The 27377-nt window shown below is 42.2% G+C and overlaps 2 protein-coding genes across 12 annotated transcripts in view; one reads left to right on the forward strand and one right to left on the reverse strand.

The window, feature by feature from the left end:
* Positions 1-491: 491 nt before the first annotated feature.
* LOC117421507 (phosphatidylinositol glycan anchor biosynthesis class U protein-like) lies at positions 492-7836 on the reverse strand. Of its 2 annotated transcripts, none has more exons than XM_034036007.3 (12): positions 7639-7836; positions 6728-6792; positions 6210-6269; positions 5630-5692; positions 5324-5433; positions 4920-5020; positions 4705-4802; positions 4275-4429; positions 3716-3859; positions 3202-3326; positions 2613-2755; positions 492-1891 (listed from the first exon to the last, which is right to left on the reverse strand). In XM_034036007.3, exons 1-12 carry the CDS (start codon positions 7766-7768, stop codon positions 1778-1780), a joined length of 1308 nt encoding a protein of 435 aa, XP_033891898.1. In that variant the 5' UTR covers positions 7769-7836; the 3' UTR covers positions 492-1777. The 2 variants fall into 2 exon arrangements, with proteins under 2 accessions (XP_033891898.1, XP_058846731.1); XM_058990748.1 differs by lacking the exon at positions 7639-7836 and adding an exon at positions 7539-7608.
* Positions 7837-18259: 10423 nt separating this feature from the next.
* Positions 18260-27377, forward strand: part of LOC117421381 (receptor-type tyrosine-protein phosphatase T) — a 148381-nt gene continuing 139263 nt past the window's right edge. For 2 of the 10 annotated variants that reach the window (XM_058990754.1, XM_058990756.1), the window contains exon 1: positions 18260-18635. In XM_058990754.1, the coding sequence (XP_058846737.1) occupies positions 18560-18635 (76 nt within the window). In that variant the 5' untranslated portion in view covers positions 18260-18559. The remainder of the gene's footprint in view (positions 18636-27377) is intronic. The other 8 variants (XM_058990758.1, XM_058990757.1, XM_058990759.1 and 5 more) reach the window with 7 other exon arrangements.

The following is a 27377-nucleotide window of genomic DNA, read 5'->3' on the forward strand; positions in this document are numbered from 1 at the left end:
CAGGTAATTCAGCAAGCCGTTAAACTCAAAGCACTGAGTGACTGATTGAAGGATAGACTGCAGCCAAGTCGAGATTGGACAGAGTAGCTGACAGGTCACAGAGGGCTACGTGGCACTGAATGGCACACATGTAAGCCACTATATCTTAGGAAAAAGAAAATAAAACAGTTTTACCCCCTTCACCATGTTTATGCAGCCTTGATCAATACACTGACTGTTTTTCAAAACTTTTGATTCTGGACCCCTTCAGATTGTTCTGCGACGGCTCGGTTATTCTTAAAAAGTATTTGCTTTGCACAGAGACAGTAGGGCAGTACATCACCATCAGTTTATATTCTTTTTTATAATGACCTGCTAGAGAGGAAGATTTATTTTTATGTCAGCATATTGCAGAATACACAGAGGTGTATGATTGTAACCCTTTTAATTTTCAGGAGGGCTTCGGTAAAACACTTATTTTCAAAATGTGAAGAAATCAACAGAACACCACGTTCCTTTTTATTTATTTTTTTGGATTTAGTTTAATTTTTTTTTCATATCTCAAAGTCCTGAATATATAAATATTTAAAAACCAGCAGACCTTTGTACCAAAATGGAGAACAAAAAAAATAGGGACAGAAAGAGTCAGTACATATGAACAACAACTGAGCGATCATTGAAATAATCCAATCCAATCTGCAGGATTGATGAACAGGTTTGTTCCAGGGCTCGTGGAGCCTGCAACGCCTCGAGCCATCCTACACGCTTCAGAAAACCATGAACAGCGACGACTGAGAACCTGGACAGCGATGTACAGACATGAGGTTCTGAGTCTGTGTTCTCAGGGCACTGAACCAATATGTTAGAGCTGTACAGAGCTGCTGCTGCTGCTGCTGCCTGTCTGGCTCAGCCAGGGGTGAGAACATCTTCTGGTCTTGCAAACAGTTACAAATGCCAGCCGACTGTGCGATCCAGCCCAGATGTCTGCACTTATTTTAATTTACAGAAGAGTTACACTGCAAATGGTATTGCAGCAAAATGCTTTCAGCGTAAACCAGAACTTCAGTTTAGTTCTAAGCCGCGAACATTCTAGAACTGTAGTGCAAACATCCTTAATATCTAAAACCAGAAGCATTTTATTAGACTTTAAATTACATTTTGTACAATCTTGGGATTCTTCACCATGCAATTGTAAAAATAATAGTAATAATAATAATAATGATTTTATTAACCCTAACCAGATTTATATTTTCAGATCTTTTACAGCTCAGGAAAATAAATCAATAGAACAAATTCTCCTTGAATTGTAGATCTGTGCTTCTCAGTGAAAGCTTTCAGTATTCCTTACCCACTGCATCCACCCTCACATTCATATTTGGCGACACCTGCTGGTTGAAGCTTGAATTACAGCAGCTCTATATGCAGTGCCGAAGCTTGAATGATCAGAGGAGTCTGTTCTTATGATAGAGAGCTGCGTTATCCTGTCTGGGGGAGCGCAAGGTTTCAACTCAAGAAAGCAGAAGCGAGAACAAAAGGAGTAAAGAAACAAAATCCCCCCCCCCCCTCAGGAGGTCCCGCATCACAGCACTGTGTTGTTTTTAATACTGTCCACCTGGAAATGAACAGAACAGCTCTTCAGCATCATTCAGCAATCCACTTGTTTTGACTGCACTGATATTTCATTTCCATGCACAAAAATCAAAATCTTTAAACCTCAATTCTGAATTAAAAAATAAAAAAAAAGACAAACAAATAGAAATGGAGCTGAAGAACGTGCGTCTCCGGTGTGCGCCGCGGGTTATTTCAGAATCAGGGTGGCCTCTGTGCCGTCCTTCTTCCTCAAGTACAGTCCGTGTGTCAGATGGTGTTCCCGTCGCAGGTAGGCATAGAAGTAATCTGACACCAGCAGGATCTGCAGAGAGAGAGAGAGAGAAGAGGCGAGGACGGGGGTTGAGAGAGGGTCCAAAGAGAAAGCATGAAGCAATGCGTGGGGCAGAGAGTAAAGGCTACACGCTGGGCAATACTGTACCAGCATGCACTCCAGGACAAATATCCCCCTCACCTAGTGTATGGGGCCCGACGTCAACCCCACCCTGTACATGCATACAGATTAAAAAAAACTCACAAGAGAGGCACAATACAAGTAAAACCCAGCCGCCACACTGACAGCTCTTCCCTCACTAGCAGCAGCTGATGGTGTTCGATAGCATCTATCATCAGCTGTATCCAGGAGCAATAGGACCTGTGCTTGTCAGAGCACCCTGCTTGTTTTCAATACTTCTGTCCAGGAGTCAGTGGCTATGAATTATTAAACAGCAAACCCAGTGGATGAATGCAACGCCCTGGGCTTTGCCAAGTGTCATTCTCAGGTCAGAACGAATTACACTACCACCAATAAACTTTCAAGCAAGTCCCTTTCTTTCGCTCAACAGAACATAAAGGGAACTCTACTCTGGTCTCAAATCACCACTCCCAGACTGGGTAAGGTAAACGATTCGTCTAAACATCCCATCGCCAATACTGCTGATAAACCAGGTTCTGTGTTCCTCCAGCACAAAGCAGTTCATACAGCCCATGTTTATCTAATGCACAGGACGGCAGACGGATTGCAGTGGCCCCATGGTCGAACCCACCTGCCCCACATTGAAGACCAGGGTGATGGAGTAGTAGAAGTTGGAGTTGGCGCTGCCAGCGTAGATCCAGAGGTGCCAGAGGACCGGAAAGAGCACCGAGCAGGCAATCAGCACACAGGACACCACAAAGATATTCCGCAGGACTGAAGAGACAAAAACAAGAGAAACGATGAAAAACCTTCACCGCCGCGGGCCTGATCACAAAACCAGAGCCAGCTCATCACCCTGACCTACATCCACATGTGCAAACGCAAGTTTAAAATGAAAATAATGCAGCTTCCACATACAAGCTGCCTGCATGCATGCATGCCACACAATTACTGGAGTCACTCCTCAGCCAGTTAGGCTAGGCAGACATTTTCACGTACTATAATTCAAACATGCGATCTTTATGGTGGATTCCAAAAAAAGAAGCAACCTTCAGTTTTGTGGTTCTGTTCTATCCATCCACACTGGAATGCTCATTTTGTCATGCCTTTGTTTGAACTGTCTTTCGGTGCACAAACAATGCATTGCCTGTTTTCTTCGGTGCGACAAACTCTGTTTAAAATCTCTCAACACCACGTGCTTCCTCTTGATCGCTACTCACATCTGTACAGGTGGCTCCACACGGGGAGGAAGGCCATGTAGAGAGAGATGTCCCCCACTGTGGGGTAGGATTTGAAGATGGAAATGACAGCAATCTGCATGAACATCAGGAAGATGGGATGCTCCCTGGAAGAAAAGAAAGGAATACCTGGTAGTATTTCAGCAAGTCTTTTACAGCCAATTGAAGCAGGACGCTTGGGAAAGAGGTAAAAATGAAAAAGAAAATCACAAGCATTCTGTTTAAAAGAAACTGCCGATACAGAACAGCTCCATACAAACACAGCAGCGGTTAGCTGGGTGCACACAGCAAACTGTTTATAATGACTGCTGACATAGTATTTATCAATGTTTATTACTACACAGTAGAAATATTGTTTACACTTGAAAAAAAACAACCACATTACTCCTCTGACAACTGCATACAAGTATACATCACAAATAAACAACCATTGCTACATTTAACAAATACTTCAGATGAGAGCTCAGCAGGGCCGCGGGCAAGGGGAAAGACTTACTTTAACTTGACAGCCAGCGGGATGGTGTAAAAGAAGACGTTGATCTGGAACACACAGAGGAAGAAGAGCCTGAAGTGCTCAAACATCTCTGCGAAGAAGTACCAGAAGAGACCGATGTTGGGGGTCAGGTCTGGAACCGACAGGCTGCGATCAAACAGAAAGAGACTCTCGCAATGAAATCCAGCCCAGTTCGACAGGCTTATGACAGGCACTGAACAACTGCCGTAACAGAGCGGTTATTTGATCAAGCGATATCCAGCTACCAGTTGGATTACTATAAAGCACTGGACAGCACCAGGGAATCCCCGTGGATTGCACAGACCACCTCTTTATAAAACGCAATCCCAGGATAACCCATACAATCCAGGGTGATTCCACAGTGCTGGCGGGGCACAGCTTGAGGAAACCCATCCCTTTCTAATGTGTTTCTATCAGATCTTAACTGAAGCGAATGACGGCAGTGGTTTCTAGTCCCAGCACCCCTCTCAAACTCAATCAGAAGACTGCCAGGCTTTATAAGTTTTCTTGTACTGTTCTGGGAGCAGAGTGCCTTACTTACATGAAGCCGTACACAGAAGGGATGTAGTCCCAGGAGCCGAGCAGGAAGAAGGAGAGGCAGGTAATGACCAGCAGGCTGCCCAGGTACATCACCCCGAACTGGAGGGTGAAGAGCCAGAAACTGGGGCTGCGCACGTTCACTGGGATGTACAGCCTCTGGAGAGGAACAGCAACACACAGTGAAGGCCCTGTGACACATACCTGCAGCACTCCACCACAGTGGTAAATAGAGCTTTGTACTCAGAAATTCACAGTGCCTGCTGTAACTACAATACAGCCAGCGTACCGGATTACCACAAATATAAGCATGTGTATCTCTACTCAATGGTGTGCTTATGTGTGAATGTGCTACAGGAGGTAGAAAGAATTGAGAGCTGGCCAGAGCATTGGTGCCAGTGACTAGTTAAACAGCATGAATCTGTCCAGCTTACCTGCAGTAGGAACAGCAACGCTGGTGCAAAGAGAGTAAGAGGGTAGAGCGACTGGTACGTAGCCAAGGACAGGAATATCGCGCTGAGGAAGGCACTGCCTTTATTGTAGCAAACAAACAGAAGAAGGATTCATTAGCAGCAATGCAGATCAGAAGCCACATACTACTCCAGCACTGCACCTCATCAAAATCCCAGATCAGAGCACAATAAAATACCTTTTATTGTAGATAGCATGAAGAGTGCAATGATGGCATTGTTAAGACCGCAAGTTGACTTCGCCACACACGACAGAACAGTGAAGGGGTTCAGTAAATAGCTGAAAGAGGGAGGGAGAGAGAAAAACCAAGGGGGAGTCAAATCAACAGGTGATCTCTGCTGCGGATACAGCTGCTCATCTTTAAGGGTATTAAGCATCCCCTGTAGTACCCCAACTGAAACAAACACACAGCGATTGTTAGCTTATGGCAGTCCTTGTAGCATACAGACATTGTATATCCCATCTCTGCCAAGATTTTCAACCCCGTGACTTTTTAGCAACTTCTTCCAATGAAAAACAAACATAAATAGACGAGTGGGTTTTCTGGGGGTCTGCAGAAGCCCCACATGGTCCTGTACTTACAACAGCGCTACTTTCAGGGGAATGTAAAACATTTCCTTGGGTGTTCTGATGAGATCGATGACATCGTGGGGGTAGCGATCGGCTTCCAAAGCATACTTCTGTTTTCTGAACTGAAAATCAAATGAAAATAAGAGAAATGAAAACGAGGCGTATCTGTTCCGGAAGTAAAGATCTTGAAAGGCTTTTTCTTGTGTTAAATGCATGTCCTCAAAAAAGCGATGCACAAAAACCAGTTATTTTAAATGACACTGACTAATATTCAGAAGCTCCCCCCCACAAGAGATTTAATTCAAATTGTGTACTTACCACCATTTTGTTATAGTCCTGGACTAGCAAATACAACGCCACAGCAGTTATTGCATCTGCTATCTGTTGAACAAGGATGAAAGCAAGTGTTCTGCAATGTGTTTGGGAGGATTTGACTTGCAGGTGCTTGCATTGCATTTTGGACCCATGCTCTGAATTGCAACTAAATCCATGATACACAGCAACACTGCGATGCATCCTGACCTGCACCACAGTGTATCTCTCAACAAGCCTCGAAGGAAAGCCTTGACTACAGAGCACTCAATACCAGATCCATGCATGCTGTGAAGTACAGTAGCATTTTATTGTAAAGAAAATAATTGTATTATTTTCTAAAATGACAGTTCATTCATATTACATAAAAATCCACAAACATACACAACAGCAATCACTAATAAATACAACATCATGTATAGATTACGTAATAGATCAAATATTCAACACCTTCAACATTAAATAGATCAGTAGAGCATTATATACAGTAACTACAAACACAGGTGAAGGAAATCAACACATTTGCAATAAAATACAGACATAACATGTTCTGTTCATGGGTCCTTTACAAGCACTGAATACTCACCATGAATACGAGCTCAGAATGTTCAACAACGAAGTGAAAGAGATAAATAATCAATGGGGTCTGAAAAAAAAAACCACAATCAAAAAGCAGCTTAGTCAACGCTTGATAATTCCAGAAACAGTTCTTTTATGGAGCTTAACAAGAATAAAGCAGATCCCAACCACGTAACCAATGATATAAGGTGCTGTGTTGCAGACCCCTTTGAATGTAGGTTAGCTATACCCATAACAGAGTGTGCTATTGACGTCACACGTCGTTGCTGATTTGCTATAGAAATGTTACTCTGATAAATGTTAATAGAATGACATTACTACTGTAAGCTTCAGAATGCATCTTCAAATGTGCTGTGTTTCGATGAAATACGATATTGCATGACATATCGTATCACACTGTGAGATTAGAGTACCGTTACAACCTTTGAAAGCTGAGAGTGGTCTCGCTACTAACTGCTCTACAGCTATATGACAACATTTATCAGCATTACTAAAATACTGCACTCTAGGGCGAAAATAACTTACTTCATGGAACACATCTCCGGAGTATGGCGAGACTCCTAGATCCAGCAGAGCCAGACCCTCGACAACTGCAAGAATCATTCATATTATTATTATTATTATTAGTTTATTTAGCAGACGCCTTTATCTAAGAGACTAGGGTGTGTGAACTATGCATCACCTGCAGAGTCACTTACAATTACATCTCACCCGAAAGACGGAGCACAAGGAGGTTAAGTGACTTGCTCAGGGTCACACAATGAGTCAGTGGCTGAGGTGGGATTTGAACCGGGGACCTCCTGGTTACAAGCCCTTTTCTTTAACCACTGGACCACACAGCCTCAACATTAATATATTGCATTTGATTGTATATTTTTGCTGGTTTCTGATTTCTGGTTTCCCGTAGCAACAACAACAACAACAACAATAATAATTCGGGTGCATTTAACGCGTCACTGATCCACACCCTGGAACCTGCAACCCATGATGCACAGCCTGGTGCGATGCGAGACTGTGTGTCACAATGTACCGTACAGAATGCGCCTGAATAATTAACGAGATAGAATATAATTAGACAAGACAGACTATCAAATGAAAATAAACCATGAAAATAAAATACAAGCGAATACATCAATGTGAATTCTACTGCGCATACTCTATATACATGCCGATAATGAGAGAGCAGTGAATGCTTTGCAAAGGCCAGCCCCAGGGTGTCCTGTCCGAACACACAGAGCAATGCAATGATATCTCCAAATCCATCCTATGCATATATTCGCATACTTGATCTAATGGCTGTTACATGCACCTGGCGGATTTTTACTCACACACTCACTCTGAGAATTATGCGTGTTTGTTATTATCGGTGTTGCTACAGTGACTTCTCCTATCAGTATTCAGACACGGTGCACGCTTTTCATATCGCCTCCTCGTACCTCTTTTCCACGCGTTTAAGGGGGATACAACCTCGACCCTCTCGGCTATGAGCCCGGCCAAGCTGGACCGGAACAGAACCGCCCGGACGGTTGCAGCAAGAACCAACACCAACACCAAGGGAGCCGCCATCTTTGCCGGGTGGAAGGCGTCTTCCCCCTGCTAGCCCGGGGCATTATGGGAGATGTAGTCCTCCACAATGCAGCTAGCGCTGGGACTGCCGCGGAATAGACTGCAAATCCAGAAGTGCATTGAAATGGGACGCGATTTCCTTATTCCGGATTTCAACACATACTTACGGTACTGTACTGGACGTTGTAGCGCCCTCTACTGTTTTTATTTAAAGCAGTTTACTCGGGTCGGTTGTGCAATAGCATTGTTTTTCTGAAAGGAGTATATCAGGGATGAAAGTAGGACTCCTATTGCATAGCAGATTCCCCCATTCCAGGTTTTAAAACGAGCCTGATTAGCCCCAGTGTGTAGGTGACAAGCTCAGGTGTGTGTTATTAAACTCGTAGTAAAACAGGACTGGATCGTTCTGCTATGCAACGGGAGTCTGGTTTCCATCTCCGATATGGCTGGCGACGCGCCGTAATGAGTCCGTATGTTTTGTTCACTACAGCCCGGATCTCCAGCACCGCTGTTTCAGTTTCTCAGTGAGATTCAGTTTCAGTGCTTGCTGATTAAAACGCTGCCTAGCTTGATTTCGATTGTTTTTAATTGTATTTGTGGGACAGAGGGAATTAGGATGATCCTCTCAGTTTTATTCAGAAGGCAGCTCGATCGCAGAACCAAATTAAAATGTAAGTTAATTATCTACTTGGTTAACAGAGCAGCACCGGCCAGATCAGTTATCTGCGGGCTTGAGCGAGGGACGTTCTCCTCGGTGCTTCACAGCTGCACGATGCAGCAGCAGACACACACATTTGCACATTGACTATGGGAGCCTGCTGGGCGGTGCAGATTTCACCCACACCACCTTATCAGTGCCCGCTGTGCCATGTTAGGAGACGCTCACAGACTGCAGTTTAAGACCTGCAGATTAACCGCAGCTGTCCCTGCCGTAGCCCTGGTAATGCGGCCTTCACACCCCGCTAACAAAGTGCCCTTGGATTAGATTGGGGGCATTTTCAGCAACCACGGGACTGCAGTGCTTTCACGTGCACGTCACTTGAACAAGGCAGTGACTACCTGCGCAATGCAGGTTCGAATGCGTTGCAATGCTAATTCATCCTGTCTGTATAGACCTCTCGGGGCAATGCGTTTCCATATTGAACTCTGGAGACTGGGATTCATGTTTTATTAAGTGCATGACAGACACAACCGAAAGGGCTGAAGGGCTGCTCATCCTTTCATTTTGAAGAAAGGTCCATCAGCCTGTGAGGGGGGTTCTGCACAGAAGCGTGGCAATGGGACGGTTTCAGGGTAGCCACCTGTCCCTGTCTTCAATATGCCTTCCCCCGGGCATTGAAAGATCCAGTTTTTTTTAATCTTATCCCGTTTTTAATGTTATGTTTCCACATCCACGTAGATTACACCGGAACCCCAGTACCGTGACTTGAGCGCAATAGTATCACTGCGATAGACGCACAATATTCACTGGTGGTATTGAGGGGAAACGGCAGATACCTTGCTTGGCCTGTAGAGGGCACTCTAAACCCATGCTTCGCACTGCTGAGTTCTAAACGCAGTCTTGCTCAATGTTACAGAATTCCATCCTCTCTAATTCAGATGAGGGTGTAAATTAGAGAATTGCCCTGCTGTGATTTCTTAGGTAGGCACTGTAACAGATACTTTAAACCACATCCAATCAATGACGAACTACAGAAATCTACCCAAATGTGAAACTGCGAGGCAGGTGTTACACAATTTGGTAAGTGCAACCGTTTGAACTACTGACGACTAATCAAGCTTTGCATACCAAAAAAAAAAAAAAAAAAAAAAAAAAAAAAATCCATCCTCAAAGTTAAGCAGCCTTGTGATAAACTCCCTTTCAAGGCAAGCCTGTTTTCCACTTGCCGTTTGTTTGGCATATACCAATAAGGTTTTAATCATCATAATAACATTATGCATCCTTCAAGTGCATCGGAGCTCAATTTCACTGCCGGATAAGCATGAAAGACTAAGAATGTCATCAGCCGAGTCCCGACCGCTTTTGGGACTCCCAATCCTTTAAGCTGAGGGCTCGTGTGATGCGCTGAGGCAGACTTCAAACAGCAATGTCCAGGCAGCTCTTCTGCAGGACGGTGTGTGCTCTCAGAGCCCCTTGTAACCTGTGTGTTTAAAATGATGCTCAAAAACAATGACAAAGTAGCCTGCTCTCAAATGAGGACAACGGCTCTTAATGGGTTAAAGCTGTATCTGCTTATTGCCACCCGACAGACAGGTGGTTGAGGAAAAGGGTTTAATCGCAGCTTGCTGAATTCAAACATGAGGCTTTTGATCTGGACACTCTGTAATTAAGAGCTAATAATAGACAGCGAGGACATTCGCTTCATCGGAGCAGCTGAGTGGGAGATGCAGCTTCAAAGAGCTGCCGTTCTGATGCAGCCAATCACGACCCGTGCTTGCAGGACACGCCCTGAAAGTAAGGAAAGTCAATGATGTATCTGTGCGTGCCACAGCAAGGACTGAAGCAGAATTGAACAGGTGTTCTTTATTGCAAACATCTTCCTCCCACTGTTTGCCTTGCAGTGGTGCGGTGGCACAGTGTTCTCAAGTGTGCTCACAATATGTGTGGACCGGCATTTTAACCATGTTACTTCTCATAACATTGAACTCGGCAAAACATTCGGCAGTCAGATCAGTAATCAAATCAGTGCTATACTCCTGCATTAAATACATTTTATATAAGCAAAACACATGCGGTCGTCGGGTCACTTTTAATACAAATTGCTACACCGAATTACAATTTGACCCATTTGTTTTTTTATGCTTCACAGAAAATAACAGACATCCCATGAGATTAATTTAAGGACCCCAACGTGTGCCTAAATTGTTTGTTATTTATTATGAAGCATTAAACATTTTATTTCCTTTCACAAAAACATGTCACATGTTGGCATTATTTCTGGATCTAAATTAAAATGAATATGCTATTTGTATTCTGTAAACTGGTTGTTTGTTCTGAGTATTTTTAGTTTATACATTACAAATCTTTATATGAATATGTATTATATATATACTCTGAAGTGCTATGAGAATGTTTTGATGGAAGGCAATATGAAAATCTAAATGGTCTTGCATTGTATCTCTTCAGGGATTATAGCATTTAGCTGGCTCCAGCACTCTCTAGTTGTGTGGAAAAAGCGTTGGTAATCTTGGTAAACCCCCCAGATGCTAATAGAACAGTCACCTCAGCCGCTATCAGCTTGAGAGTTAATTAACGCTGATTGGACTCAGACACAGGGGTGTGAGGATCAAGGTGTGCAGCTTTTCAGAAGCTGGGATGCATTAAGGACACACGTCAGTGTTACTGTAGGTCATTTTGTACAGTAGGGTCTGCTGAAGTGCGAAGAGGAGAAACTCTCTCCACTGGATTTGGCACCCAGAGTCAATGCTACACTCCCTGTGGCATCTCCAGCTAAGATCGGCAACTTTGCACAGCCAGGATGTGAACCTGCTGTCCCCTGACTGCATGACTCACTCTGCACACCAGCAGGGCACGTGAGGGGATTCATCAGTATAACAGAGCATTACTTTTAGGGGTAGCTATCGCCCGGGCCAGGGCACAGTGCTATTGATCTGTGCAAGGTGACTTCTGTAGTGTGTGGAGAGTGTGTGGAGGCTTCACGGGAAGAGGATTAGGAGGAGGATTAGATGAAATGTGTTGCTTGAGACTTTACTCCAGACTACATCGAGCTTGCAGTGAGCAGTTCATCAGCCTGTGTTCGCTCATCCACCTCTTGAGCACAGCAGGGTCCAAGGTTCTGAACCAAACAATAAAGCCAGAGATTGCCACCAGCCAGTCCCTCTGCTGAGTTTGGTCCTGTGCTGCTGAGAGTCCTTTTTGCCACAGCCTGCTTCATAATCATTTTCATTTTAACAGCAGTGTAAATTCCCTTTCAAATAGTGCATGCAAATTTCTGTGGTGTTTGAAAAACTCAGATGTGTGTTTTGAAATGGCTGCAGTAGCTGGAATCAACGCTAGATGGCACCAATGCAATTACATTTTTTTAAAAAAAATTAAGCGCTACTACGGTGTTAAAAAAAAGCTGAACATGTTTTTAAAATTAAATAAACTTTTTTTTGAGTAAGAGGACGATTAAAGCGAGACAAAAGCATGTAACCTCTAACCGAGGCTCTTCTTTTTACTGTGGCATTATAGCAATTAAATAAAGCAGCTTTTCTTGTTCATACACACAGGAGGAGGAGAGATAAAGACACTGTAGTAAAAACGTCATGTTTCTGTCAAGGCAGATGGGACTGGCAGGTGGAGAGGTGGATAGTTCTATGGACGAGGGGGCACTAACTGTATTATTGTATGCCCTGACAGCTCTAAATATTACCTTATGACATTATCCAGCCTCTAGAAACATGGCATTCGGAGAACGTTGGAATCGCAATGAACGTTTGCCCCCGTGCCACCTTCGACAATGAAATGACTGCGCGATTGGACAGCCGCATTTTAATTTAATTCCATCTCGTGCTCAGATCACCCTCAGATCTTGCATCTATTTTTTCTTTCTTGCAGCAGGAACCATACAGAACAGAAAATAATGTTACATTCTTAGACTTAGGAAATAGAAGGCAATGCAAATTGCAATATTACTGTGCAAATTGATATCACTTTTATATGGGTGTAAGTCATAATAGCTGCACTCCCCTAATGTGATTTATGTGTACGATTGACCTTCTTGGTTATTGTAAGTCTTGCAATTTATGAAAATGAATCCGGGGACGCTGCTGTGCCCTGCTGTGTGCTGGAGATTACATTGTTTTAATGAGGTTTTTAATGACAAGATTGCAATTGTGATCATAAAACTACTGCTGGTAAACTGCGCTCCATAAAAAAAGTAAGAAATAACTGTTAGTCCCAGAGGACTGTTACTGTTAAAAGGAAATGCGTTAAAAAATTTTTTAAAAAAGCGCAGCAATAAACATCCCAGGGAATATCTGACAGCTGAAAGTCTACAGGACGTGTTTCAGTATTCTGAAAGCTAAGCACCACTGCACGTCTCTGATCAACAGAAAGACTTTAATATCTCGCTATATTTTCTCAGACGTTGCGAGTTAACAAGATAACAAAACAAATCCTGCACAGTTTTTTCCCCCTTCCCTTGTTCGTTTGTTTTGTTTTACTTTAATACTTTGATATTTTGAAAGGCGAATAAATAAACGCGTGAAAGCTGCATCGACTCCAGGAGAGACGCAGTGACTCTGTGGGCAGTTATCTTGATCAAACTAAAAGGACTAGGATAACATAGACTGCACTATTTCAGACGAATGCAGCGAGTCTGACGGGCACTCAGCTGTGGATGGAACATTTAAAACACAAACAATATGTCGAGAGGATAGCAAGATGTGAACATAGACTTCCAGTCAGTTTGGTGATGCGTTTTCAACAGTCAGTTAAGACTTCTCTTGCATGATTAAATGTGTCAGCTTGTGTATTTTTAACTGCATGGGCTTGTTCTTTTTATAAGCTTGTAGTCTGCTCCTGCTATAGGAATGCTGAGGATCCAGCTGAAAGCCGACTCTAGTCAGCACGCTTGCCACTCGTCTCCATTACCTGGCATTGAACAGCGTTTGGTTCTTTGTTCTTCCTGGTATCCAATCACTTCCTGTGCGTTTGGTCACGTGGCCTGTTTACAGTTAGGCTATTGGAGTGAAAGGCACTAGAGATTTCATATCAGGAAGCAGGAGTTATGTTTACTTTTTAAAGCATTGTGTCTGAAATATCTGCACCTTCACATTGAATTATGCAGTATATACATATACATATACAAGCATCTCTATAAAAGGAGAGTGCATATACCCTTAGATTCTTGGCTCTTCTATATGATATCACTTATCACCCTACTAACAGAGAAATACAGAGAATTGTGCAAAGAAACGTACCCATCTATTTTCAAGACTAACTGATTCTTATTGAGATTGCTTGAATATGTAGTTCTTCTTATTTTTTTTATTGGATATTTCTGTGTTAAGGAGCTTTGACCCGAGCTCTGGAATTGCCTTTCTGTCTTGGCTGATTGCCATGGACATGTAACCCAGGCTAGACAGAAGTGAAGGCAAGCGCCATCTAGTGAACAGGTGCAGTATTTGTTTTATTTTTATTTTGCATTGTTGGCAATACACAGATGTGCAGTAGATGGCGCTGGCTCTTTCTGGCCGTTGATTTATTATGACACTCTCCATTATGTTTAAAGCAAAGACTGCATCATGTGCTGCTGTTTAAAGATAAGGCAGAACATGAATGAAGTGTCTGGAGTTTGAAATACTACCTCACCAGGTCCTGAGATATTCCTTCCTCTGCCTGTACAGCTGCTGTTTTAGCGAGACTCACACACAATTACAGTTCCAGTGTAAGAAAGGGTGCCGGTAATCATTTCACACCGCTGAAGTTTATTATAATACCTGCTACTAAATCAAATACCATCACAGTAAGTCCTATATATTCAGGGGGAACATAACACACAGGCAACAATTCTGTAAAGAAAAGAGAAAATGTGCCAGATCACGCAGGTTTGATGGAACACCATCAAGCTGACAAGAGCTCTTTATGACAATCCAATAGCTGGAATGGGTTCAGTAAATTCATGCAGCCCTGTAGCTCAGAACACATTATATACCCATCTATCGCCAGGCTCCCTGGGTTGTAACTATTGACAATGGTATAAAGCAGCTGACCTTGCGCCGCTCGGCGGTGTCATGATTTACATATGTACCTGCCGCCCGTGCCAGTGTGTGAGTTAGAGATGGCCTGTGCCATTTCTACGCGTCGTATTAAAAAAAGCGAAATCTGCCAACATGTGTGTGTATATATATATATATATATATATATATATATATATATATATATATATATATATATATATGACCGCAAACTCCTAATGAATCCCAGCTGAGTCCCACAGGAATAACACCTGAATATTCTATGCACGTCCTCTGAGTTCTAAAGTAATTACTTTTTTTATTCAGCCCTGTTAATTAACGTGGATTTAATTACCCGTATTCATTCCACGTTTCCTTGTAACACGTGACGTTGATCACATGTATAAGGCATGCATTCATTCATGAACAGGGGATTGTGAGAAGTGTTTACATGTATGTATAGGTTGCTTTATTAAGCGGATCTGCTCTCTAGTGTGGGCGGCTAATTTCAGTCTCTAGAGGTAAGACATCATAAAGGCAGATCAAATCGGAAAAGCCACGTCCCGGGGGAAGATGCCAATCACGGAATGCACAGACCGCGATTATCACGCTTTACAGAGCACTGTGTTCCAGCTGGGCTTCAGAACCGAGAACAGACACTTGTTTAACAGTGTGAAAAGCAACCCGGCTCCAATCCGAACAAATGCATTCAATGCCTGTGCTGTACTGACACATGCGTATCCATTTGCACAGACACAATGGCCATGGCAGACCATGGTGATGCTACATTTGCACGGGGATTAGCTTCAGAGCCGTGGGATTGGGATGGGAAATGAAGCAAAAGAAAAGGCAGATGCTGTTTGTTTTCGGAATAAAAACAACATTGTAACGGCATGTACAAGGGAAAACAGCAACCAGTTACAGTAAGATTCAATTTTAATTATGGCACCACTATCCACCTGTAGAAGCTTTTAAACCAAGTACAAGAAACAGTTATGATACTGTTAAGCGATGTTTTTTTAGTTGCTTTTTTATGCAGTGTTAGCATTACATACTTTTGCACATAGTTTCGCGTTTTTTTTGTTTTTTGGTACTTTTAAAAAGAAGCTACAGTATAAAGATAGCGCAGTCATATTTATTTTGCAATCCTTGGGTTAGCTGCAGAAGAAGCAGCTCATTTATTGTCCAGGGTAGTTTCATATAGATCAGACAGGAGGTCTAAGGTTTGTACGCCAGCTTCAGAAACTCTCCTATAATTTGTTAAATGTGCTAAATTGTTATGGTTATACTTGCCTGATTATTCTTGTGTTGCATTAAAAAGGTCATGACCCTTTGCAAACATGAAGCCAATCAGCAGTAAACAGACTTCTTTCTTGTTTAATGGTGCATTGATTTTTACATCACTATATAATGGAATCATAAATTGCCTGCCACACCAAAGTACAGTAAAAGTGGAATTTCAATGAGGCAATTATTTCCGGTTGTATGATACGAATCAGAATCCCACTTCCAGGCAGCAACTTGCTGAGTTTGCATTTAACTGACCACTGTCCTCAATGCCTCCGCACACCGGGGGCAACAGTCAGGAGTAATGCAAGGGGTATCAGCGAGGGCAACTGGGTGTGGCAATGCCAGAGCAACAACAAAAAGGTGCGGTGACCATGCTTGCTAATCTGACCAATCAGAGACTTGCAGATGACCAGCTGATCAGAACTTCGGAAGAACAGCAGGAAATGTATGAATGAGAGAAGATCTTTTTGCACCATACATGTATTGTAAGCACATCATTGTATCAGAAAAAGGGTTAGGGTTATGTCATGCAAATAGATTTACACATATAAGTACATTGTAACTCTGCATAGTAACATTGTAATGATGTGTAAGCACACCTGTATTTACTAAGTGACTGCTTTGTAGAGACACTTCATGTAAAGTGTTACCGAAATAATGGTGTTATTCATGTTAACAAAATGAGATCCAAAATGCACTGAGAGTGCTTGAGAGAACTTGACATGTATAACTTAGTTGTTTGGTTTTAGTTTTGAAAACTGAACAGATGTTTTACCTCCTTAAATCAGAGTTAATTAAAAAGTGGAGTAAGCGCTTTGGAAATACTGGCTCAGCTGCACATGTGAAGTGAGCTGCATTGGAGCGCATGAACTCCACACGTGAATCGGGCAGGGCATTAGCCTGGGCGCCAGCTTCAGCAGCGCATACTGTCATGCATCTTTTCTGCAGTTACTTGATTCAGTTAGCTTAGCTCCTATAGCACACAGAAGCTTTTTTATAAAAACGCAGGAGAGACATCATTTTTTAAAGTAGGTAAAACCTTCACGTTTAAACCCAAATATGAAGCTGAGAGAAGCACAATATGCAAATGATTCTAACTCACAGTAAAATGAATATTTAAAAACAAAATCCTGCTGGAGAGGTTGCACTTGGGCTGCAAATTGTAGGGAATCCATATTGCAGAAACACCTCATGATTCTGTGTGATTCTATGTGTAACTATGCGATGCATATATGGGGGGGTGGGTTGGGTTATGCAGCATTAATATAAAAATGAATATAGTCTTTTTAAACACATATTGCTGTTATTATTTGACCTTGCTATTTTGAATACCTTTATTCCTAGCAATGTAAACAGATGCATCAATTACAGAGGTCAATTACAGTACATGACCTTCAATTACAGTACATGACCTTCAATTACAGTACATGACCTTCAGTTACACTACATGCTTATCCCTGTGGCTTCAGAGTATGCTTTGCATTCTTGGCAGACACACTGAGTGGAACTGTACGCACTTTGGAGGGGAATAATTAAAAAAAAAAAAAAAAAAAAGCTGTCCGATTTTTTTTTTTTTTTTTTAATAATTCAGCGGCAAAAACAGTGCAGAGAATACCCAATACGTATGGATTATGATCTTTCTTGAGGGACTGAAAAAAACGATGTGGGAACTGCCTGCTCCAAACTGCTTTGGTTTCCTCTGCTGGAGCTGGGTTACTCACAGGTGGTATATCAAGTAGTTATCTGCCCACAATGGTGACTTCTGCCAGTTAATTAGCTTTAAAGAATACAATCTGCTTCGTAATTGTTCAGTCTGACTGAAAACATTTCTCATTCACATGTGGGGCAGGGGTGAAAGCTTTGTTTTATCAGTGGTTAAAGTGAGGGGCAAAGATTATTACTAAGGAGAGCCCCTGAGCTATTTGGAACAAGGGGCCAAGGGCAGCTGAAACAATATTATAGGATATGTGAATGAACTACAGTGAGTAGTGTACGATTACACAGCAAAACTGCACAGTGAAATGAGCATTGTGTGGGATAATCTAAACAGCAAGAAATCAAACAAGGCAGACTGACACCAAAACTTCAAAATGGGTCACCACTGGAACAGTGGCATCCACTACCATACTGCATGTGAAGTCTTGCATAGAGAAAACACACCCACTACCATACAGCATATGAAGCCAATTAAACAAGACATTAGGGATACCCAAACCCCCCTATTTTTTTTTACTTGTAATCAAAGGTTTATTTTGCTGTCATAAATATTGCAAATATACAAAACACTATATCAAAATCTAATATATCCGTTCTGTTTTTACACACCCAAGGTAGAAGGCAAGGGGGGAAAAACTCCACCAGCTGAATCACGCCTCCCATTACAGAATAAAGTACACATTATCATTCATGTTGTGCAATTTCTTAATTGCGCTCATTTCCCTGTAGACTCTGTTAGATTCAAAGCGCAGAATCCGGTTCACCAATATCTTGACAATTCGAGCTTTCTGCAGCTGGTGTGTTGAAAGTTAAAGACGAACGAGCTCGCCAGCTAGCAAGCCGCGGTGTTGTGTGAGCAGACAGGTTTGAGGACCCGGGGGACACTGCTTCCTCGAGTTTACGCGCTCTCTCTCCCTCACTCTCTCTACCCCCAGTTCCATCAGTTACTGCTACCCAACTGGAGCCAAGCAATCAGACCAGGATAGCATCTTCTGCCTTTAACTGCTCACTACTGGCAGTACCAATGCAAGGATACCTCCAACACACACACACAGAGCACACGGGGACCGGAGGAGGGAATGTGAAGTGAACATTACGAGGATGAAAAGAAGGATGTATTTTGCGCTTTTCTCTCTCTTTCAAGTCTTGGAGTCAATAAACGGGCAATTCTTTCCAGGTAAGTTTTCTATTTTGTTGCTGTTGCCGGATTCCCCATTTTTTTGTCAGTTGTTGCTGAGAAAGGTTAAGGCACGCAACCGTGTGTGATGATGTCAGGTGTGTGTTATTGTTAATCAAAAGCTACGTAACAATGAAAAGTTTAGCGCACGATAGTGGTTCGACTGAAGAAGCCAGGACGCATCATCCAGCGTGCGGAATTCATTCTGTATCCACTGCGCGATTTTTGCATGACTGTTATGAGGTATATAAAGGGTTGATTCGGCAGAAGAGCTGTTAACCAGACCTGCATTGCTGAACAGTTTAGTGTTTGCCACATTAGTGGACCGTTATGTGCATAACCTGTGGAGATCTCTTATGAACCAAGCTCAACGTACTACGGCGAAGTCAACCCGAGCAGCATTTCTCTTTCTTTCTTTTTATAAACACCCTTGTTATGTAATTTGTTTGCAAGCACTGTTTACTCGCTGTCACATCGAGCACCTGAATAAAGAGCTGTTGATTGTAAGTTAATTCTTACACATCCGGATGTAAGCGATTCTGAACACGCAGAATAGCTAGTGCGCTACGTCACACTCTGTGCATCGGACAGGTATTGTGTACTGTATAGTAACAGCAGAAAAAGACCGTGGGCAGGTTCCTCTGTGTTAATTTAATACTTAAAATGGGACTCCAAAGACCACGCAGGTCCACGTATAAGAATACAAGCCGTGACTTCAACTTCTTACAAGTTTACGCACAGGTATTTCTTTTCCACACCTTGTAGAGATTTTCAGCTATTCCCAACACCGCTTTATTCTGGTTAGCACCGATATACGTGTTGTACTGGTTTGCATACTGGTTGAGGAGCGGGTTAGACTTTTTAAAAAGGAAAAAACAAAACAGTCAATTATTCAAAATCAGTTCTATCAAATTTTATTTTCTAGTCGTTTTTTTAAAAAATGATTATTTATAAAACAAATGGTTATCCAGAAAGAAACACAGCTGTATGTTACATTTCGCAAATATTGCTGGTCAAGCACCGCTTCTGCAGGGCTTGGTTCTCGGCGTTATAAACGGTCTGTAGTTCAGTACCGGTTCTGGTTCGGTGTTTGAAAGCGCAATTCGTGCCTGTCTGTGTTGTGCACATTTTTTGTTCAGCTGGTATTGAAACCCTTGATAACTCTTGTACGAAAAATACTGCAAATGAAACTATTTATGTATTTATTTATTTTAACCATCTTAATCAATATTTCTGATCTAAACAAAATATACGCAATTAATCGAAATATTGCTGTTTAACTCCCATCTGTTTTAGTGTTTGAAATCAGATGGGTTTCCCATAATGGAAACACGATTAAACACAAAAGAAATCATTTAAGCCAGTTTACGAAGGCAATCTTTGTGTGAAACACGAAGTAAAAAAAAAGTACAGAACTGCAAGTCCTTTTTTTTACAAAGCTTGTGCGAGCAGTAAGACAGGTTTTGTTTTAAAATGTGGTTTTATATTGTGAATATTAAATGACATGGCTTTGGTTACCTGTTAGATTGTTTGTGAGATGTTGTTTGCATGCACATTTAATCCGCAGCCGCTTGACCAGCTGCAAAAAAAAAAAAAGTTTCTTACTTGTCTTTACCATTAGATGGTGCTCTGGGCATATTTTAGTACTGAACCCCACCGGAGTCTTCAATGCGCCCGCTGAAAGCCAACTAATTCTCCAGGACGCACACAGTTTACCGCAGAGATTTCACCCAAATACGTAGCACAGTTCATACAAAGCTGTCTGTAATGAGATCTTGGGATTGGTGGACATACGCGATATTAATTTAATAGCAAGGATTGCAATGCCGACATCGGAGGAATAGAAACCCTGACACGATGTCTTCTTGTTCCAGAAAATGAATAGCTTAGCCTTGGCAAAGTGATTGTCAAATCAGAGGCGGTCTAGTCTAGTGTCTCCTTATTCCATTTGCAACCAGATGCAGAGGTGTGTCGCATCATTCAATGGTTTACGTTAGGATAATCACTTTGTGAATGTTAAAGGACACATGACACCCACACACTGACAACACATACTTAGGGTTCCTTGTGTGTTTTTCCATATGAAATTTACTGACCGGGAGGGGGGGGTGGGTATATATCGTCCGCACGTCTTAATATATCTACTATAAGTCTTTAGGAGTGTTCAGTACCGATAGCCTAGAGTGCACTATAGCTGCATTCAACGCGTGATAAATGCATTGTAAATGTGTGTAGACAATGAGGTAGTGCGTGTATTGCTGATGCACGGATAAGGGATTTGGCAACGTGTGTGTGTGTGTGTGTGTGTGTGTGTGTGTGCATACCAATGTTTGCATTGGTGGGCAGACGTTGACAGTGAAGGTGTAATGTACTGTCGCTTGTATAAGGCTAAGCGGTGTCTGTTCTCATTTTCTTTGTTCACTGTCGCTGCACGGTGCAGTATAGCCAGGCGAGGGTTCTTTGATAGGGTTTTGGAAGATAGCCATTCTATTTAAAGTCGCGGAAGCAGAAATGATCCGAGGTCATCCAGTGAACAGCAAACAGAGCCGCGCACATTTGGTAAGAGTTCTACACAAGACTGTTACTGTTGACGTTTTGGAAACTGTTTAAAAGTGTAGTACAGCATTTAAAACGAACCTCTTTTTATTGATCTCTGCACTCCTATACAAAAACTCAAACCAGCTCCAGCTCCTTAATATCTCAAGCATTCCAACTCTTTAATGTCTCAGAATCAGCAGCCTAGCCACTTGAACAGCGTCCCATAGTAAAAGCATTGCAAAGTGTAATAAAGCATAGTGAAAGCATTGTAAAGCATAGCGAGGTATGATAAGGCATAGCAAAGTGTAATGAACCATATGCAAGCATTGTAAAGCATAGCAAGGTGTGGTAAAGCATAGCAAAGTGTAATAAAGCATAGCAAAGTGTAATAAAGCATAGTGAAAGCATTGTAAAGCATAGCGAGGTATGGTAAAGCATAGGCAAGCATAGTGAAAGCATGGTAAAGCATAGGGTAAACATTGTAAAGGATAGGTAAGCATTGTAAAGCATAGGTAAGCATTGTAAAGCATTGTAAAGCATAGGTAAGCATTGTAAAGTATAGGTACGCATTTTAAATCATAGTGGAAGCATGGTAAAGCATAGTTAAGCATCGTAAAGGATAGGTAAGCATTGTAAAGCATTGTAAAGCATAGGTAAGCATTGTAAATCATAGTGGAAGCAGGGTAAAGCATATTCATAAACATTGCCACTGATCTATAGATGTACAAGGGACGTGTGTGATGCTAACGTTCTTATTCTTGCAATGAGGTGCACGAAACAAGGTTTAAAATGTACTGACGGTTGGATCTGGTCATCCAAATTGTCAGTTTCCTCATGATACTCTCAAATGTTTTTTAGGAAGAAACCGTTTGGACAGACTTTATAAGATATACCACATTGACAATTTGAAGACCACATTGAACACGTTTTCTCTGTAAGTTAAATACAGTTTGCAAATAAAATGAATGCGAGCTGTACTGCTCCTCCCTGACAGTGCTGACATAGTCCCTGCATCCATGAGTAGTTGATTTTGAGGACGCTAACACGTTCACAGTTCATTCAAGGCCACTAAGTTGTCAGTCCCGACGACTGCTGTCAAATATTTGGTTTGGTGAACGAGCTGCACATTAAGATGATGGATTCTCTCCCACTGTCATTTTCTCCAGGAAGCGAAATGGTATTTCTTTTATCATCAGGGCAGCCTGTTATTTTAAGCTGGGGACAATGCCATCAAATCCAGTGCCACTCAAACCTCACCTTTTCATCAAGACGTTGTAAATGTCACCGCAAGACGTGTGTGTGTGTGCAGTGTCCTGTGCATTTTTAAAATCCTTCTTACTTGTTAAAAGTGGTCGATGTCTCATAAGCTTCTATTTAAAACAATCAGCTCAATGCTTTTTCCTGTTTTTTTGTTCCAATAATAACTTGGCATGAAGATCATTTAGAACTCTTGCTGAAAATAGCAGCAGGAGTACGTGACAGTGTGAGTGATGCACTGTAGTTGCAAGCAGGTTTCAAGGAGAGGGAAGAGGGGCAGAAGTGTAAAAGACTGTTGGAAACAGATCGCACTGAACTGTATTTCAGTGTCAAATTGATATAGAAGTGTTGGATGGGGCTTCTTTAATATCACATGCTGAAATGTATATGCAAAGGAACTAGAAAGACCTGGATTAGGAAACTAGCAAAACTCATTTCTTCCATTCTAAACCTCCTGTTACAGCTATGCAGCACGAATGCAGGAAGATGAGCTAGCTATTATACAGGACGATAAACATGTGTCCAGATAGAAGGGATTCAAATCATTAGAAGTATTTCATGAACAGCAAATCCTCACCTGTGCTCACACAGGATAAGTACCTCTTAATACGCATTCGACTATATCTTATGAAACCAGACGTGTCAGCCTTTTTGGGTAAAAAGTGTCTCTAATTACTGGTTTAGAGTTAGGGTTATGCCATGTACATACACATTAAGTACATTGTAACTATGCACAATAACATTGTAATTATTTACTAAGTAACTGCTATGTAAATACACAGTAATTAGAGACAGTGTAAAGTATTTCCCCTTTTTGTTGGGGATAAAATAAAGCGAGAAACTCACGGACACACCCCAGCAATAGGATTCGTACTGATTTTCTTATGCACATGGAAGTGCTGATGGGTATCCTGTAATACACAGTATACAAGCTGCATCTCCCTGTTGCAAGTCGTTTTAGCGATGGCTCAAGTTTGACTTGGTGTTATTACCCTGGGTCTTGGTTTGGATTCTCAGACGAGCTCTAATGCCGAGGAGCTTCACGGACACAAAGAAAGCGTTGCATTGATTGTCAAATCAGGAGAGTGGATCCCTGAAGGCGTGTGTGGGAGAGTCCAGTGAGACATGTGGAGCTGTTTTTGGCTTGAAGAAGTCAAATTATACGCACGTCCTGATTGCTAAAGCGATTGCAACAGTGCAAAAACACACACACACACACACACACACACAGGCAGGGCTGTGGCACGTCGGATCTCTGATAAGAGATTTCTGTGCACGTTTCCCAGAGTTCTGTGTTTTGTGGTTCAGTGGTCGTTTGTGATTTGCAGCTTTGATTGATTAAGATTCCGTCCTGCATATTCACCAGGAACGGCCCGAGATGTGATTGTTCCCTACATCCCCTTATCATTCTCTTCCCCTGTTGCTAGGTAACAATCCAACGACAGCCTTTGACAGCCTGTAAGGCATCTCCTTAATTAGTTCTTGCGAGCCAGATCTGGCTGTTGGAGGAGTTTTTTGAAGAAAGATCTCTTTGTGTGGCTGGCTGCAGTCAGACTAGTGTGTGTGTGAGATTGTGTGCTCTTTTTTGCTCCTGTTGCGTTTAATGTACAGTGCTTTGTACCAACAGTCTCACAGAACTCTTCATGCACTGTTGTTGTAGTTGCAGAGGTTTCCAGTGGTTGCTAGACTTTTTGAAAAAGATTTTCCTCCTGTTTTTGATTTTGCTTTGAGTACAGTTTTCGCTCCTCTCCAGTCCATTGAGTCATTGAGAAGAACTTTAGTGTTGTGTGTTTGCAGGGTTAGATGTCAGCACTAGCCCAGTTTAGTGTTGTGTGTTTGCAGGGTTAGATGTCAGCACTAGCCCAGTTTAGTGTTGTGTGTTTGCAGGGTTAGATGTCAGCACTAGCCCAGTTTAGTGTTGTGTGTTTGCAGGGTTAGATGCCAGCACTTGCCCAGTTTAGTGTTGTGTGTTTGCAGGGTTAGATGTCAGCACTAGCCCAGTTTAGTGTTGTGTGTTTGCAGGGTTAGATGCCAGCACTAGCCCAGTTTAGTGTTGTGTGTTTGCAGGGTTAGATGTCAGCACTAGCCCAGTTTAGTGTTGTGCTTTTGCAGGGTTAGATGCTAGCACTAGCCCACCACGCTCCAGACCCATTTGGGGGTATTGCTAAAATGGCCAAGTGCAAAAATCTGCTCTGAAGTGATAACTCTTATCACAGAAGTGTTAATACTACAATAGTCATGAATTGGTAGTTGGTTAGGATCTGTTCAGGCAGATATAGGGAGAGGGGGTTGGGGACATTAAAGTTGTGGACCGATTTAAACAGACATCTAACTGCTCACATTTCTGGCACCTAGTGGTAGTCATTTCAACAGTACATCTACCTGTGCTTAATTGCAATGGAGCAACATTGACTTAGATGTGGTACTTGCATAGGTGATACATAAGGCTGCTGCTGGTCCCTATTTTTCCAGGATTGTCCCGGTTCTGAGGAAGGTGTCCCTCAAATGCCAGTACCATAAACTGAGCACATCAGGATACATCAGGATACATCAGGATACAATATTACTGCAATAGACACACAATATGAATTGGCTGTCAATACCATAGTAGTTACATTACCAATGTTTCCTATTGGATGAATAGAGGATTTCTAAAGAGAGTTTTCACTTTTAACCCCCCCCTTCCGTTCGGAGGTCCCGGTGTTCCGTTCCAGAGAGGTGGAAACCCTCGTGATAGACCCGGACTGTTTTGGGAAAGTCTACAAATATGTTGCATACCCTTTTGACGGAGCTGTGTGGTGCACAGTGGAAATCATGAATCCGGAGGGTTGCGAGAGCTGGCTGCGCTTGATAACACCCCTATCTGTGATGTGGAAGGAGATAAAGGTAATTATTTTGAATGTGGAGTGTGAGAAGCAGGAGTGCCACTGCTCTGATAAGATTAATACAGAGTAATACGCACAGGGCCAGTCAGATTGATTGATTGTATTCTAATCTGGGACTAGGTGGAGCGGAGAGGGGGAGAGGGGGAGATAAACGGAGAGAGAGAGAAACAGTAATTTGCTCAAATATAACACACTGTATTCATGTAAAGAAAATGTAATGGTGTATATGGTTTGTATAATCAAGCTAGTTCTTGTGTGCAATGGACCTGCCCTGACCTCGGGTATCCTTTGGAGTTGCGTTTCTGCCCTCAGGTTAAAGGAGTTGCTCCTGCTTATTGAATTGTGCATCTGTAGTACCTTGAAGTGTGGTCCCAATGGTCAAAATATATACTGTACATAATCAGTGCTGTTCAGAGGCAGAGAGAGCTGGTTTAAAAAAGTCACTGATCTTGAGTCTTTGTTGTAACTGCTCTTCATATTCAGACTGCCTAGCTGAGAGAGTCTTAAGTCTGCTCTCTGCTCGCTTGTCACTGGTTTCAGTAACTACAACACAGCACTGTCCGTTGGGTTGCTCTGTACTGTATTCAGTCTAATTGAATTGAATGAAATTAAATGATGACCATCCATTTCCGCACAGATACGTTGATTTCTGCACCAATAAAGTGTGCAAATACCCGCTTCCGCGTCGATCAGATGATTTCTGCACTAATACATTTTGATAATGTACTGTATTAAACCACACGGATTATCAAAACGCGAATTATTGAAGCACGGATTAACGGGAGTCTACTGTGTGTGTGTGTCTATATATATATATACTGTATATATAAAATGATCTTCAGGACAAGAATAATCATTACAAAATAATAACAACATATTTGTTGTTCATGCGGTCGTGTGAATTTGTTGCCATTATTTCAGTGCTGCAGTTTCTGTATGTCTTTATTTAATCTAGTTCTAGTTTTAGCCCTACTCGACTCCTCAAGCTTGTAGTACAGTTTACATGTTCAGTGGTACAGTGCTGCAGACAGACGCTGATACCCCGTTTAGGGTCTACATCCAGACAGGCAGACTGCCAGCTTTTCCATTATATGCAATCCGGAGATCAGCTCTCCATCGCTGTGAAGTGCCCTGCACCTCACTAACCAGCACTGAAACCCGAGATTTAAAGTGGATTTGTCAATGCCAGAGCCCTGTTTCATTTCCTAGCTAAGGCTCCAAGCTTGCACTGCCCCTGCTTGCTTTGCTCAGAAAGGATTTATTTCAGGGACTGCAGGATGATATTATCCAAGTCAATGGCACACACCAGTGCCCATTCTTGCAATCTACTGAAACCACACTTATGTTTGAGTCAAAGGAAACAGTCAAAGGACATGGCAGTCTGGCACAGCGGGTAACGCTATCATTCGGAAAGGGAGTGACAAGCAATACGAGTTAGCTAGCAAAGGAAACAAAGGGTTTCATTGTCCAGCCCTCTCAGTCTCATCTAGAGCTCATCTCAGCCTTTTCACTGGAACACTTAAGTGTCTTCAAATGAACAGCATAAGAGAAGGTGCCAGTAAATGCAGAAAACAGACCCCCCCCCCCCCACTGTTCCGAGTCTGGTCTTTGTTGCAGAAGTAGTGCCAGGAACAGAGAGAGAAATGCATTTCCAACAGTGAAACTAAAATAATTACAAGGATCAGTCAACAGGTTGAATTTAATTGGGTAGAGAATTAAAATAACATCAAGCAGAGTTAATTAATAGATAATGACTTTAGTATTCAACAGCAACTATGAAGGTACACAATGCAAGTGAGTAACACCATGGATTCATTATACACGTCCATTACAATACTTTGTACCCTGTGTTGGTTTTTGTATTCTCTATTCTCAGCATTGCAGGAGAGAGACATCACCCCCTCACTTCACGTTCGTTTTTATACAAAGAAAGTGATGTAGATTGGAGCCACAGGCAAGTGCTACGTTCTTCAGAAGATACAATTTACACTATCGCTTTGAAATTGATGCTAAAGGAGCGTGAGGATTGAAGTGAGTGTCTTAACTGAATCGGTTTAGTTTG

The sequence above is a fragment of the Acipenser ruthenus genome, chromosome 18 (assembly GCF_902713425.1).
Source record: "Acipenser ruthenus chromosome 18, fAciRut3.2 maternal haplotype, whole genome shotgun sequence".
NCBI lineage: Eukaryota > Metazoa > Chordata > Actinopteri > Acipenseriformes > Acipenseridae > Acipenser > Acipenser ruthenus.

Excerpts from the sequence above, each read along its gene's own strand:
- LOC117421507 (XM_034036007.3), bottom strand. The coding sequence starts at position 7,768 with ATGGCGGCTCCCTTGGTGTTGGTGTTGGTTCTTGCTGCAACCGTCCGG. Across the intron at positions 6,793-7,638 it reads CTTAAACGCGTGGAAAAGAG|TTGTCGAGGGTCTGGCTCTG; the intron begins GTACGAGGAGGC and ends TGATTCTTGCAG. Across the intron at positions 6,270-6,727 it reads CCGGAGATGTGTTCCATGAA|ACCCCATTGATTATTTATCT; the intron begins GTAAGTTATTTT and ends TTTTTTTTTCAG.